This window comes from Homalodisca vitripennis, chromosome 3 (genome assembly GCF_021130785.1).
Source record: "Homalodisca vitripennis isolate AUS2020 chromosome 3, UT_GWSS_2.1, whole genome shotgun sequence".
Taxonomy (NCBI): domain Eukaryota; kingdom Metazoa; phylum Arthropoda; class Insecta; order Hemiptera; family Cicadellidae; genus Homalodisca; species Homalodisca vitripennis.
Genome location: NC_060209.1, coordinates 121,960,116 through 121,976,089, shown reverse-complemented (window position 1 = coordinate 121,976,089; position 15,974 = coordinate 121,960,116). Strand labels below are relative to the sequence as shown.

The 15,974-nt window shown below is 34.8% G+C and overlaps 1 protein-coding gene across 1 annotated transcript in view; it reads left to right on the top strand.

Moving 5' to 3' along the window:
- Positions 1 to 15,974, top strand: part of LOC124357460 (probable cytochrome P450 301a1, mitochondrial) — a 33,071-nt gene that overhangs the window by 16,651 nt on the left and 446 nt on the right. The window contains exons 4-10 of the mRNA XM_046809284.1: positions 568 to 684; positions 9,556 to 9,632; positions 11,597 to 11,798; positions 11,999 to 12,155; positions 13,379 to 13,548; positions 13,643 to 13,721; positions 14,815 to 15,027. Coding sequence (XP_046665240.1) covers positions 568 to 684; positions 9,556 to 9,632; positions 11,597 to 11,798; positions 11,999 to 12,155; positions 13,379 to 13,548; positions 13,643 to 13,721; positions 14,815 to 15,027 — 1,015 coding nt within the window. The remainder of the gene's footprint in view (positions 1 to 567; positions 685 to 9,555; positions 9,633 to 11,596; positions 11,799 to 11,998; positions 12,156 to 13,378; positions 13,549 to 13,642; positions 13,722 to 14,814; positions 15,028 to 15,974) is intronic.

Genomic DNA, 15,974 nt, shown 5'->3' with positions numbered 1-15,974 from the left:
TATGTTATACCATACCAAATTAAAATTTGTATTAAGAATCTGACAAATAGATCTTATTTCTGAATTCAGCTTCTATAGAACAATGGAACCACTTATGAAACAAATAAATATTAATTTTTCTGTTGATTAAAACCTTACTTTTTACAAACTTGGCATTTCCATTATACATATTTATAAACTATCCCAAGAAGGTTACAGCTTAGATGAAATTTATACCATGTTGTTTTATTGAAGAGTGGTAAGGATATTTGTGTGTCAATGGTTAATAAAGGAATAAAACCATCAGGTGTAATAAAAATGTTTTAATAAACTGACTGTGACAGATGCCATAGTGCGCATGCCAATATGACTACTTACGACCACTCAATAAAGGTCTTGATTATGAATCCTCTTCTGAGAAGGAAATAAAATAATAAAGTACTCATTTGCATATGTGAATTGTGTCAGAAGAAGCTATATTCATTTATATAAGTTTAATTTGTTAAAAAAGAAATATATTCAACCATTAATCACCTACACACATAAAAATGTGTGTTGTTTAAATAATTGTTATTTCTTGTTTTACAGACATGGGGAACCATGGAGAGAGTTTAGAACCAAAGTTCAAAAGCCATGTTTACAACTGCATACAGTCAAAAAGTACATAAAACCCATCGAAGATGTTACAGAATACTTCATACAGAGGTAAACTAATACTAGTTATTTACTATGTAATATACACAGCAAAAAATTGAAAATGAAAATTATATGAGACAGAAGCAGCTGTATGATGGTTGTACAGAAACATGAATTCAATTCACTACATGGTTGGTTTGTGCATAATAGTGTAAATAATATTTTATTAATATCCATCACAAAATACCACTTCAGCGCAAATCAATTTTATAAGCTTTTATAGGAAATCAAAAACGCTTTACTTTAGTAAGTTTTACAATATATAGTTTCTATCTTAACTGTATCACCACTGGTATCTTAAAAATGACTAAATGCACAGGAAAATTTAAATTGTAGAATTTATTTACATTTCAGTGTCCATTAAAAATATTAATTCTGAGTTCCAAAATGAGTTGCCTTTTACCAACATAACACAAACTTTAAAAATTTGTATAGAACACTCAATATTGTTTTCAACTTAGAATATCTAATTGAATTTAATCTTACTTAGGTACTCATTTATAAGCTACAGCTTATTACACCTTTTAAAAATTAGAAGTTATGTAATGTTGGACATGATAGATTCTCTGATTGCTTGCTGGCCACTCTATGATTGGTCCATATTCCGTTTTTTTGTGGTTTCAGCAACAGAGCCATAGCTCTATGATACACTAGATGTGGTCTTAACCCTAGAGAGCTAACGTGTTCAAAAAGTTACGTTAAAGCTAATTTATCGTAAAAATTACGACAGGAATGAAAAAAAAATGGACAAATACATTTTATTTTACAAAAATGCCATTTAATTGCGTGTAAACACTTATAATACAGCTTAGTAAACCTTTTTAAAAACTAAGTCTATGGTTAAATCTGATCTGTACAATGGACACAGCATCTTCCGCGATGCTCAGCACAGATTGGCTTGGCACATCGGCAAGCAAAAGATTGACGTCATCTTCCGTTTTGCTGATGGACATATTCCACAAATTGTTTGACGGGGGTGCTGAGGGACATTAACTTTGTTTGTTTGAAGAGGTGCCTTAATTATTTCAGCAATCGATTGGCGGAGTTTTCTTGGCAAGTTTGGGTAGTTCATACGGTGCTGAAGCCATTGTGTGATGAGGTCATATTGGATTTGCATTGCAAAGTTTCTCCTTGAAAGCGGTTTCAGGCCCATTTTGACCATGTTACTAGTGTAAATAACATATGAATTTACTAGCATGATATTTATTATGCCAAAAAATACACATAATGGCCACCGCCTTGTCTTTTTGGCTGCATGTCATTTGATGGCACATTTGATCCAAAGTATCAACTGCACCTTTGGTTGCGTTGTATGTCTCAATGATTAGAGGTTTTTTTTTTTGAGTCCTTATCAATTGATGGCTTTTCATGACAAGTCGATAGAAGCAACACATTTTTGGAATTCTTGACTTTGTATGAAACCTTTTTTTTTCATTCCATCGAAACAAAACATACTGGTCCCAACATTCCTATTTTTCGTGCACAACATTTCTGGAGGGATTTCTCTTTTGTTTTTTTTAAGAGTACCGACTATGGTCAATTTATATTAGGGTGGCTCGAAAAAACCTTTTTTGGAGTAATCAAATTCTAATAGCGCAAAAAACTTGCGCATAGACGTCATTATTAAGGAAAAAATATAAAATAAAATCATTTTCAAAATTTGAAATCGCGCAGAGGGCTTAAAGTTACGAAAAAAATAAAAATTTTGGCAATTTTCGAAATCGCAAAAAAATCTAATTTTTAATTTTTTTTTGTTTTATAATAGTTAAAAAGGTCTTATAGAATAGCCTCAATGAATATAAATAAAATTTTAGACTAATTCCCGTTAAACTGAAATCCGCGCAAAATGCCTATAGATGCGGGGGTTTTCGTAAAAAATCGATCTTCCATGATTATGATAATTTTTGTGATTTTCAATATTTAACGTGTGTTTACATAACATATTATATTTAGGTTTGTATTAAGACTCTTGCAAGTGATAATCAAATAAATTTATTAGCCCAATCACATCATATTACATCATATTATACATTGTGATAGGCAAAAGGTTATTTAGATGGAAAACTCCTTTGAATTGTGACTTGAAATCATCAAATGTGGGCATCAGCTGTCTTGATTTTAAGGTAGCTTTAATATATCCATCTCAATTTTCTTGCCCGCACCACTTTTTCTGCTGATTCTGTAACCAGTTTTACACACCTCTCCAACTGCCTGGGTGTGGCATGGGAACTTGAGGTAGTTAAACTCCGGTAAAGGCCTTTTCTTTCAATAAAGAAGCAATATGTTCAGTTGACATCTTAGACAGAAGTGACGGTGGTGTTAACTTACAGGTAGACCAATCAATTAGTTCGGTATAGTTGTTTGCACTAAAAATTGATTGAAGGTATGATGAAGTCTCTAACGAATCCTTCGGCTAATGGCCTCATTTCTGGATTTTAGGATCCTCCTGTATCCGAGTTCTCTAATGTTTGGGTTCTTATCCATTATCATAGCCAACATGATATTTTCAGGGTGACATGAAGAATGCGTTCCTTTGAATCACTGGATCAATGATATTCTTGAATACTTTCTGGCAGATATCTGGTTGATTTGACTACCTTCAAAATATGCTTCGGTCCATCTTTCACAGTCCAGTTTTTCTTTATATCAAACCACACAGGCCGCGCATATGTCTTCACTATGTAATTTGCAAGAGTCTGTAACTCAATTGTTGGACTAGTTTGGGAGACATACAATCTTAAAACCCGGTTAGCACAGTAAGCCAACGAGAGTGACTGATGGGTCCAGGATCCTTAGCAGCCAAGTCTGGATTTACAGATTCCTGTGTTGACTGCTCTTACAATGTCTAAGAGGTACTGCTGATCTTTACTCAGATTGGATTTAGTAATATCAATTACTTCTGATTGTATCGGCTCAAAATCTACAACAGAAAGTTTCTCACAGCCAGGAAGTTGTTTTCCGATTTGGACCACTGAATGAAGCTGGCCCTGTTGTAGTTCCATCCAAGTGTTTCAAATAAATGCCTATATGGTAACTCATTAAAATGTAGCAAACATACAAACCATTGCAACGAACGGCGACACTTAAGTTCTATTTTGTGTATAACACCATTTCTCCATCCAGTGTTTGTGGCTGTTCCATCACATCCGACGGCCTCCACTGCACTCATATCAAATCCCTAACTTTCTAAGTGTTCCCAAATACTGTCTGCAATTCCATTCCCGGTCCCGTTTTTTGGTGTTACATGGCCAATGTATTTACCACCAGGCTCACTTATCACACTGACATGTTCCTCTTTTATAGTCCTCCGGTACATTTTTCGATCCAATCTTCTCCTGAGTTTATAGTTTTGTCTTTTCTTCCGTCAAAATAGATTGCGTTTACTTCTTTCATCTGGTTGTCTTCTTCCGTAATTACTTTTCGAATCTTCTCTTTCTCTCTTCTTATTTTTATTTTATTTCTGTCTATACTTTTGCCATGTTTTCATCACATATTATTCCCAAATCGTGAAAGACACCAGTAGCTATTGCTGCGGTGGCTCTGTCCGACACCCCCGAACCTGTCACTCATCAAGGATGTTGTTGTCAACGTTGAACGCATTTGTGTAGACGAAGAAGGCAACAAAACCGCTACATCACACTCAACATCTGGTAAATTTTTCTTAATTTTCTTTTTTTCATTACTGCAACCACTTATAGCACCTTTGCTTGTACTGGGAGTACTAGGCTCAAAAGTAGTTTGGGATTCTTGAGACAACAATTGTGCTCTTCTCTCTTTCTTAATTTAGTTGTTTCTTGTACATCTAAACTACCAATAGCCATAATTCTGGTTGTTCTTTGATCATACATAAATTTCAACTCAATGTCTGGAATTCTTCTAGTTTTATCACATTTACAGGCTACACTCAAAGGACAGTTGCCCTTACAGATGACAGTACCACATGTGCATAGGGCACGCAATAGTCTGTCTTGTGACACGGGGAGCGTTTGGACATGCCATTTTCAAAATTACAACATATAAAAACACTTTATCACAATGTTCATCACATCACTGTTTGATTGCACTAATAACGTAAGCACTAGCAGTAACGCGGATGATTTGCAACTGACCGCCCGCGTGTCCCCGTAGCCTGGGCGAGTCTATCCGTCCAAGCAGAAGGGGAGTATGTTTTGAGGAGAGCTAACTAGTACCTTACTTTCGGCCTTTTGCGCGAATACAGTTTAGGATTATCTGTTCGGAAAGTATGTTTTCCATGTTTGGGAGAACAATTTTGAATGGTTTTCAGTCTATTAAAATATTAACTTACTAATTTTTAGATTGAGGTATATATTTAAAATCGTTTAAAAATCATGAAAGATCGTTTTTTTACAAAAAACGCCTCAACTTCAGGCCTTTTGCGCGGTTTTTCAGTTTAAAAGGAATGAGTCTAAATTTTATTTATATTTATTAAGGCCACTCTTTTAAACCCTTTTTTTAACTATTAGACCCCAAAAAAATTAAAATTTGAATTTTTGCGTGTTTTTCTAAAATTGCCAAAATTTTTATTTTTTCGTAACTTTAAGCCCTCTGCGCGATTTCAAATTTTGAAAATGATTTTATTTTATATTTTTTCCTTAATAATGACGTCTATGCACAAGTTTTTTGCGCTATTAGAATTTGATTACTTCAAAAAAGGTTTTTTTTCGAGCCACCCTAATTTATATGGTTCTTCCAATAAGGAAGTTGCTAGAGGTACTGACGTGAACCAGTTTGTCAATGGTTATATGTTGAAACCATGACAAGTAGTAGACAGCTTTTTCACAAAGAATTCACCATGGGGCATGCCTTCTGTATTTTAATGTTCTTCCTGAGTATGGAATGGCATCAACCATGAACTTTGTTGCATTGTCACACATTAAAACCAGTTTGATTCCGTATTTATCGGGTTTCGAAGGAATGTACATCCCAAATAAACAGCGTCCTCTAAATGCAAGTAGCTGCTTCATCGATTGTCAAAAAGGACCCAGGCTTGTACGAAGTGCGACATGTTTGAATAAACATATCCCAGATTTCTCTTATATGAGCAAAAACTAATCGCTTTTTTTTTCTTTTGGCTCTACTTGCACTGGCATCAAAACGCAAACATTCTAGCAAGAAATCAAAACGTTTCACAAGACATAGTACCATTATATAGTAGACCACTAACTTCAGGATTAAACAGTTCATTAGAAGGTAAATGGTTGTCTTTTTTAGCTGCTGAAAGTATCAATAATCCTAGAAAAAGCATCAAGTTCTATGTTGGATAGCTGAGCAACTGTAGTAGTTTTTCTGCTATAGTTGGCACTTTTTTCCCCAATTTTTGAGTTGGTATGCAAAATAATGATATCTTTCATCTCTTGAGTAAAGAAAATGTTGAATGTCTCACTTGGTTTGATTTTTATTAGCGGTATTGGCAGTAGGACCTGGCCGTTTGTGAATTAAATTTTCGTGCAGCAGAAACATTTCTACCAGTCACCAGTGTAGGCTTATTAGTCCAGCGATGTCCATTTTTACCCCAAGGCTCACTTTATCACATACAATTATGTGAGGATCAAGATGTTTGAGCTGTAGAGCTCTGGGTCGGTGCAGCATCTAAGATAGGCCCTGGCTGGCAAGATAAGGAGGCACTCGTACCTAGTTGTATTGATGTAGTTGTAGCCACTTCATCTACGGATGTAAAGGTTAGAGAAGCCGTGGTTTCTGGTAGTGGTATAGAAGTTGGGTTTTCAACGGCCGGTACAGTTTTCTTTTTCCTCTTGGGGGGTTGGAGGTAGTTCTTCACCTGACTGGAGTCATCTTGTAAAGTTTTCTTTGCAGGGGAATAGGATGGATCAGCATATGTGTCATCGCTGTCAATTTGGAATTCCACTTCTTCAACTTCATCTTTCTCACTTTCCGAAACGTCACTTGTAGTCAAACATTCGTCATCATTCAAATACTTTAAAATTTGTTCAGTCTCGGTCAATTTATTTTGTTCCATTTCACGTATAGAGAATCACTACTTTTGCTACAATTAAACACAAGAAAAGAAGGAAAAAGACGCACAGCTGTTTTTATAAAGTTCCGAAAATCCAAGCGTAAAAAGCTAACATATCGTATTTATTACGAACCACTGTTTAATACACCCACTTTAACGGCTGAAAAGTGACTAGTGACAAGCTCCCCCCCCTCTTAGACATATTTACAAAAAGCAGGTGGCCGGACGAGTCCACTTTGCCCAGCACACAAGGGGGTGTTCCATGAAAACTTCAAAACTCAAGTCGTAAGATATACGACACGTTAGCTTTCTAGGGTTAAAGAAATCATTTCCTATCACTTATCTCCTGCTTTTGTCCCCTGTATCATATGATCTGTCAATATGTGATTCTTTTCTTTGGGTCATGTAAAGTCTAAGTAGTTTGTACACTCTGTGATCATTTTATCCTAACTAATTGTAGGATTTAAATGATTTCTTTTGAGTAAAACATAACAATTTGTATAAACTATGTTCACAGTTCAACAATATTAACAACATTTCAATCATCTGATTAGGCAGCAAAAATTTAAACAGCTGATTGTTATTACTGACCAGCAGTGTTGTCACGTAATGAGAGTTGATACTGTTTAGTAATGAGTTTAAAAAATAATTCTATTCCTAATTTATCAACTTATTTTCTTAAACTTGATATTGTTAGATTTTAATTTTTAATTTAACTTTCTAAATAAAACTTTCTAAACAAGAAGCTTATAAATTGCACTTAGTCCTGTAAGGACCTTTGCGCTGCTTCCGGAGTGATAGGATATTCAGGATGGGTAAGGTTAGGGAGTAGGGGCCGCCTCCTATCGAGATCCATGAGGAAGAATTAGGGCACTACATCTCAAAGTCATCCTGGAAGAAGGGAGGCCAGCTGTGAACCAGCCTCTCCAGTCAAAGTAGGCAGGGGGGCACACCCTTGTTGAGGTTAACAAGAGCCTCTGAGGTAAGGGAACAAACCCCACCAACTCCAACAGCCATCCTCCACAGTAGACTAGACCTATTGAATTGCCCATGAACCCCAGAATCTCAACATTTGCGGTTAGTGATGTGCCGCTACTGGACATCCATAAGGTTGCCCAGATTGAAGTGGCACATCGGTTTTTGCTGTGCCCAGTGGTGGGCTCAACCGTAGGTATAAACCAGCCAGAAGTGATCCCTGCTGGGTATAAATAAAACATTTTTTTTTTTTTTTTTTTTTTTTTTTTTTTTTTTTTCTTAAATAAAACATACTAAGTGAGAATTATAGGTCTTCTCCAAAGAAAAAGTTTGAAAAAACTTTTTATTTTCTGTAATTGGATCTTTAGGTCATAATGCTGTACTTCCAACTTTTTACAACAAGCTTTTCTCATGATAAGAAATATGGTGGCTGGTTGGGTACTTATTAAGTGTTTAAAATTTTGAATATGATATTTAGGTTTGTCTTTCGCCCAGCAGGAATACCTGACTAACAAGACTGTTTTTGTTAATACTGGGTGTCCCAAAAAGGAATGCACTTTTAAAAAGAAAAAAACAGAAAAATGGCTTTATTTACAGCAATTATCCCAGGATTACCTGTTTTTACACTTCAGGGAAATTACTTGTGAAAGATTACATCATCCAGATGTAGACCCCTCCGGCGCCGGCACTCCGCCAAACGAAACCTTACATCTGCGAAAACTCGACGGCAGAGTTCTGGTGGGATGTCTTCAATTTCATCACGAATATTTTGCTTCAGATGATCGAGGGTAGCAGGAGCGTTGTTGTACACCCGACATTTTAGATACCCCCACAAAAAAAAGTCCAGTGGAGTTAGGTCTGGGCTTCTCGGAGGAAAGTTGATGTCACCAAATCTGGAAATGACTTTCCCACGAAACAGCTGCCTTATTGCAGTCATGGAGTTTCCTGCTGTATGACACGTAGCTCCGTCCTGTTGAAACCAGAATCTTTGCCTGTTAGCCCGAGGTAACGTCTGCAAGAACGGCTGTAAATGATCATTAATCATTGTTATGTATCGCTGGGAATTTACTGTCACAGTGTTCCCTTGGTTATCCTCAAAGAAATACAGCCCAATGATGCCTGTTTGAGTCATTCCCGCCCAGACAGTAACCTTCGGGGAATGTAAACAGCGTTGGTGTTTCTCCCTTGGATTTTCTGCAGACCAATAACGGCAGTTTTGCTTATTCACATATCCATCAACATGGAAATGTGCTTCATCACTGAAGATTATGTTATTGAAATTTCTAAAACTACGAAGCATCTCGTTTGCGTAGTTAAGCAGAACCGGGTAATCAGTCTCTTTCAATGCCTGTACTAACTGGATTTTGTACGGGTGTAACTTCAAATCTTGTTTCAAAATGCGTTGAATACTGGTTCGGGGTATATTCAAAGCAGCAGCGTGTTTTCTTACTGATCGATGTGGATTATCCTCCACAGCATCTCGGACACGCTCGATATTTTGTTCAGAACGCACTTCTCTATGGTGACCGATGGGACGAGGGTTCATAGTTGACGTAGCTTCAAATTTGCGCACCCAGCATTTAATTATGTTCACTGATGGCGTTTGGTTGAGATCATGAAGTCTGTATTGAGCGCGGAAGTGTCGTCGAACTGTCACATAAGAAAGCGTATGGTAATACTCGCGTACACAGAAAGCACGCTGCTCACCGGTAAAGCGATCCATGGCAAATGATTTTCCGCGGGCATGGCTACAAAGCCCTGATAAGCTCTTTATCTTATCTCTCTTGGACATTCGGCTTTCCCCAAAATAAAAGTGCATTCCTTTCTGGGACACCCAGTATAAGCAGATTTGAATTATTCTTCTTTCAGTCAGTATTGTTCAATAAAGAATAAAAGATTTTTAATTTCAGGATGCAAGAAATGAAAGATGAGAACGGTGATATGCCAACCGACTTTGACAATGAGATACATAAGTGGTCTCTTGAATGTAAGTCACAAAAAATAAAACACGTTATTCTTGAAAACTGTATTGCCTTTCAACTATAAGCTATAATATCAAATTGTGCATGTTATTATAATGGAATGTTTTGTTGTGATTTTATTTCTAATAGAACATGAAATCTAATACATGACACTCAACATTATTTTGTTGTATGTAAACAAATGACAGGAGTATATTACATGCTGTGTGTTATAGTCATCCTCGGCACGGATATCTAGAATTTTATATCGGAATCTACAGAGGTTCTGTAGATAGCTGAAAATAAAAAAGTTTTACTGATTGTTAGTCGTATTTTTGTCTTGTGCGGTGTGCCAGAATGTATTATAAGCGGTGATATAACAGCAAACTTTGTCAAAATCTTGGTAATTTTAAAGTTAACTGTTAACAAAATTCATTGAGCCTTTGAAAAGGGCACTACGAATGTTGTACACATATAGAGAGGATGGACCCGAACCTCATGCTGACAGATCAACATGTTTGGCAACCATGTTAAAACAATAAACTTATTTAACAAGTGTTTGTTTTAGTGATGCAAGATTGGTAAGTTAACACAGATTAGTCACAGATATCAAAATCTGAAAAGTGATGAAAGATTTGTCTGTTGAAATAATTATTATTGCTAAGACACTGAACAGCAGATTGATCAAAAACAACCATGACTTGAAAGGATATGTTAGAATGTTTTTAAACCAGCACTAACTTTTTAAACTAATATGACCAATAATGAAGAAAGAAATAAGGAAAATACATAGCCTTTCAATACATTATGGCCACTGTACATTTTTCCTGAATGATTTTTTGAATTCCTCTTCTCCCCATATGCATTACAAATTTAAAAAATGTGAATGGGATAATGATCAAATTTTACCTTTATTTTTTGTTGGGCATTAATTACCCTAATTATGCTTTGTAGTGCAAACATATTGATTTAACAAACAAAAACTTACCACTTCATTAAAGCAATGTTACAGTTCATTCTTCCCACATTAAAGTAAATAGCTCCTTGACCTAACTCATGTTCCCAGTGTTGTCAGACTCTCTACATCCCTGATATAGCACTGGGTGACTTCTTGGTATTTTCTCCCTTGAAAATACTACTTAAAGGATCCAAAATAACATGATACAAAATGCAATGAGTCAATAAATGTTTATTCATAAGACTTTTTAAGAAAAAGGATAGGCTGAGTCCCTTTTAAGCCCTATTCTGCCCGTCCTCATGGTCCACTGGCCTGTGCCAGGATCTTATCAAACAGAATAAGGGAGAGATTTGATACTGTACAAAGTCGATGACACTGATAAAAAGCTCTTTAACCTGTGCTATCTCTAATTCAGATTCAATGTCCGACATCTTAGACCGCTTAAACCATCGGCACCTCCAAAATGCTTTACAGATTTGCCTGCAATAACTGCAACAGCGCTGGACTGAGTGTATACTCCAATGAGAGTATTTTTATGTCTACTTATTAAAACATGTTGGTTGATAAAAAACAAACGTTTTCCAGATGAAGGTATACTTTTTAAACAGACTTCTTAATTTGTTCTTATTAAATATTTTCCTAGAATGGCCTTTGGCTGAGAAGAAGAGTTAAAATTTAGTGTAGGGTACTGTGATACTAACGATTGCAGAATTATTCAATTCCTAACTAGTTTAACAAGCTATGTAGTTTGACTATAGCCTAAGTCCTGGTGTTTCTTCAATCTGGTAGAATTATTGGTTTTCTAAACCAAATAAAAATGTCAATTCATACCATTAATACCAATATAACCAATTTAATTTTCACTAAACATATATAAATTTTAACCAGATTTAAATAAATGTTCTGATGATGTTGCATAAAGTCAACAACTTAAATTGTGGACATAGCACGTTGAGAAATAAACATAATTAGTGATCCTATAAAGGTAGAATTGAAAATGCACACATGTACAATAATAAAAATATGTTTTAGGTATAGGACGAGTGGCACTAGATGTTAGGTTAGGATGCCTAGACCCAAAATTGACTGGTGACTCAGAGCCCCAAAAAATCATAAATGCTGCCAAGTACGCTTTGCGCAATGTTGCCATACTGGAGTTGAAGATGCCCTTCTGGAGGTACATCCCCACCCCACTCTGGAGCCGATATGTCAACAATATGGACTATTTTATAGAGTGAGTATTATTAAATTTTTAGAGCTAGAAAATCCTTAGCTGATAACAGAAAAATCTCTAGTGTTACCACTTCTTAAAAATATTTATGAAACTGTTATGTTTTCATCTTACCAGTTGACATTTATAATTTTAGGTTGTTATTACAATACATAATCATTCGTGATTCTATAATTTTTTAAATGGATTTTGTTAAATTCCAGAATTTGTATGAAATATATTGACAGCGCAGTTGAGAAACTCAAGACCAAAGATAGCTCTTCAGATCTGTCACTGCTGGAGAGAATTCTAGTGAGTGAGCCAGACCCAAAGACTGCATATGTACTGGCTCTGGACCTCATCTTGGTGGGAATAGACACGGTAAACAGTCCCTTCACACAGTATTGACTATGACATTCAATTCAATATCTGATCAACCAACAAATAATACTTGTAGATGCAAATGTAATGTTTATGGATCATGCTTAATATGATGAATGCTTTTCATATGTATTTTGTATTATACCAAACAGACTTGAAATTCAATTGTAATGTAACAAACAAATGAAATTAAAATAAACCGCTACAACAGGGTGTTGCAGTACCTGACGGAAAATAACAAAAGTCCTTTCCAAACTGATTAAAACTTTTTTCCTAGGTTAGTGAAAATTAATGATTGATACCTCATATATTCTTTATTTACATGCTCACTAATTCTTGAAAGTTTCAGGTTGTACCAATAAAAGTAAAGCAAAGAGTTATGGATATCTAATAACTGGCAACTGTGGTTGCATGTTCTGACTTAACTGACTAACTTAGCTGCTCTTTGACCTTCTGACCCCAAAACCAATAGTGTATTTCCTTGGACTAAGAGGAATCTAAGTACCTAATTTAATTCTCTAGGACCTGTCAAGAGTCTATCAGAAGAGAGCATCACAAATTTAAGAATGACCTGTCGAGTCCAGAATAAATTATAGCACAAAATGTCTCCCATTGCGTACCAAAATTCTGGTGGAAGCTTTTGGATGTTTCTGAACGAATTAACTAAATAAAATATTTTTGCTAAACCCTCTATCTATCTTACCAAACACGAAACATTATTAGACATGTACCGCCCTAACCAAAAATATCTTTCTCTCCATTCTCGTAATAATGTTGGAATAACATTTTCACCACTGGCAAACCTGTTTCTTGAGTCACAAGACAGTAATGGAAATAGAATACACCAACTTTAGAACCAAACCCATCTTATCAACCGCATGGCTGTATTTACCTTTAGTTCACTGTCTTAATAGCAACTCTCACTTGCCTATACCAAAATAATACCTAAAATTATAATCTTCTTATAATGTTTTGTAAGTATTACAATTTTAATATTTCAAATTTGCAGGTATGTTAAATATTTAAAGAATATTGGACTCCTATATTAAATATAAGTCATTTTAGTCTGTAGTTTATGGCCCTCATACATTTTGCAAGAATGAGTACAGAGGAGCTTCTCCTCCTGCTGCTTTTGTCTTGTGTAGTTACGTCTCTATCTAGTTCTTTAAGCTTGTTGTGGGGATTGGTAACTTTGTCCTTAAATATTTGAATATTTCCCCCAGATATCAATGGCAGTGTGCTCACTATTGTACCAGTTAGCTACTCGTCCCCAGGAACAGGAGAAACTATATGAGGAGCTAGTGAGAGTGCTACCAACAGCTGACACTCCTCTTGATGCTATCAACTTAGATAAAATGATCTATCTGAAAGCTTTCGTCAAGGAAGTTTTTAGGTCAGTTTTAACATTTGATCATCTCTTGTACTCTAATTTTATTATAAGGGGTTAAAAGATTAAAATTAATATTTTTGACAAATATTCTGTTTAGGATGTATTCTACCGTGATTGGAAATGGAAGAACCCTTCAGACTGATATGACGATATGTGGATACAGGATACCTAAAGGAGTAAGTCATTACAATGACCACATACCTCACCGTCCTTCCCAACTAAACTCTCTGCCACCCCATTTGATAAATGATATTGTTGCCAGCTGGTTAACACTAGAAACAAGATAGTCTAATTAAGTGAAGTGGTCAAAAATAAGTCTGCTATAAGGGGAAAGCATTGTGAGATGAGGTTTATCTTTTTATAACTTTAATTAATGATAATATTTATTTTAAAATAACGTGTTTTAAAACCTATATAGAGTATACAGCACAAATATTTTAATTTAAATGTCATAAACGTGAATTAAGCATAATAGTGTATCTCTGTGTATAAAACACAAAGCCCTCACGTCACTCACTCATCACTAGTTCTCCAACTTTCCAATATCCCAGAAATCTGAAATTTGGCACATGTATGCCTCATGACTTAAATATAAAAACAAAAGCATTTTCATAAAGTTTAAACGTTTGAAGGGATTGAAATGGAGGTGAATACCCTGAATATTTTGTTTCAACTTCTCACTGTCCTAAAAATATTAAATTTGACATACATGTATTTATGTCCTCAACAGACAACTGGAACGAGAAATATCGTAAACTGTAACTAGATTAGAAGGCTGGAAATAGACATTTATTGACCGAGGTAAGTTTTTGAGACCTATATAATGTATACTTTCATTATCAGGGCAACAAGGCAAAATTAAGTAAAACATCGGAAATATAATTCATTTATATGCTATGCATATAAATTAATTATATATATTTAATAAATATAATCTATTTATATGACTGGAATGCTCCTGCACTTCAAGTCTATAGGAATTTCACTTAATCCCTCTTATCCATGACAAATGAAATAATACATGAGTGTGTGTGTTTGTGTACTGATACTGATTCAAAAATATAGAGTCCTACCATATTACATTGTAAGTGCTTTCAGTAAGAAGGCTACGGACTTTAATTATGAAAATTGTGCATAAAGCCCCAGGTAGGTATTTATAAAAACTTAATTTTCAACTTTAGAATTATATGAGCATATAAATTTTAAAATTATTCAGAGTTTATCTATTTGTCTATTAAATTAATTTAACGCGTTATTTGTTTTTCTTAGATACAGTTAGTATTCCCCACAATAGTGACTGGAAATATGCCAGAGTATGTGGCCGAGCCTGAAAAGTTTCTGCCAGAGAGGTGGATGAAGCAGAGTACTCTCTATGAATCCTTTCGTATACATCCATTTGCCTCCCTGCCCTTTGGTCACGGACCTCGTATGTGCTTGGGCAGGAGATTCGCAGATCTGGAGATGCAGATATTAATAGCCAAGGTCAGTGAGTTAACATAGACTCTTCTGTGTAATAAAGCTTAATATTTAACCTTTCAGAAGCAGGTTATTCACTCACTGACTCTGAACAATTAGTAGGGGCAAACATGATATAATTCAGTAGTTATTACATATTTATAATATGAATGTTGTTCCTAAAAATACAAGCCAAGATTAATTGATATAATACTATACCCAGAACAGTAGTTGTTATAGTATGTTTTCAGTTTATACCAATATTAAATTATTTAAAACAATAACAATTATATTATTATTTGACCCTGCGTTAGTCGCACTAAGTTTGAAACATTGCCGTGCATGGTCTTGAAGACTGTGCTTAGAATAATCCCTATAAAATAAGGATGTTAGAGAAATATTACACACAAAACAGAAGTCACTTTAATTTAAAAGTCTCTTAAAGTAGTTAGGTTTATTTTAAATATGGAAACATGTTTTATGAATCTTATAAAACTTTTTTTATTTTAAATATAGGTTGTAGTTAAATATATTACAAACAATTTTTAACCAGTTTTTCAATATACTAAAACAATAATTTTTGTTGAACAATTAACAATTTGTTCAGAACATAAAACATTATAATACAAAAATAATGTGCTTTAGAAAACAGTACTAAATGCAAACAAAGCCTGTGCACTGGTCTGATTGAATAATGGTTCAATGAAACACATTTTCACAAATTGTACTGAAAAAGTTTCTAAAATTTAACTAAACAAAAGTTTGTACTTCACAAAGTAGATTGAATGGAATCAGAAACCATGTGCAACTAATGCAAGATTAAAATCCTTCCAAGATAAATTTTTTATAGAACATTGTAATCTTAGCTAGTTATATATGTGTAAATATTCTTTCCAAATTTAAAATATCATTCATTTTCTGGAATGAATTCATCATAGGTGAATACCATTTATGTACTTTATTGTAGTGTAAAG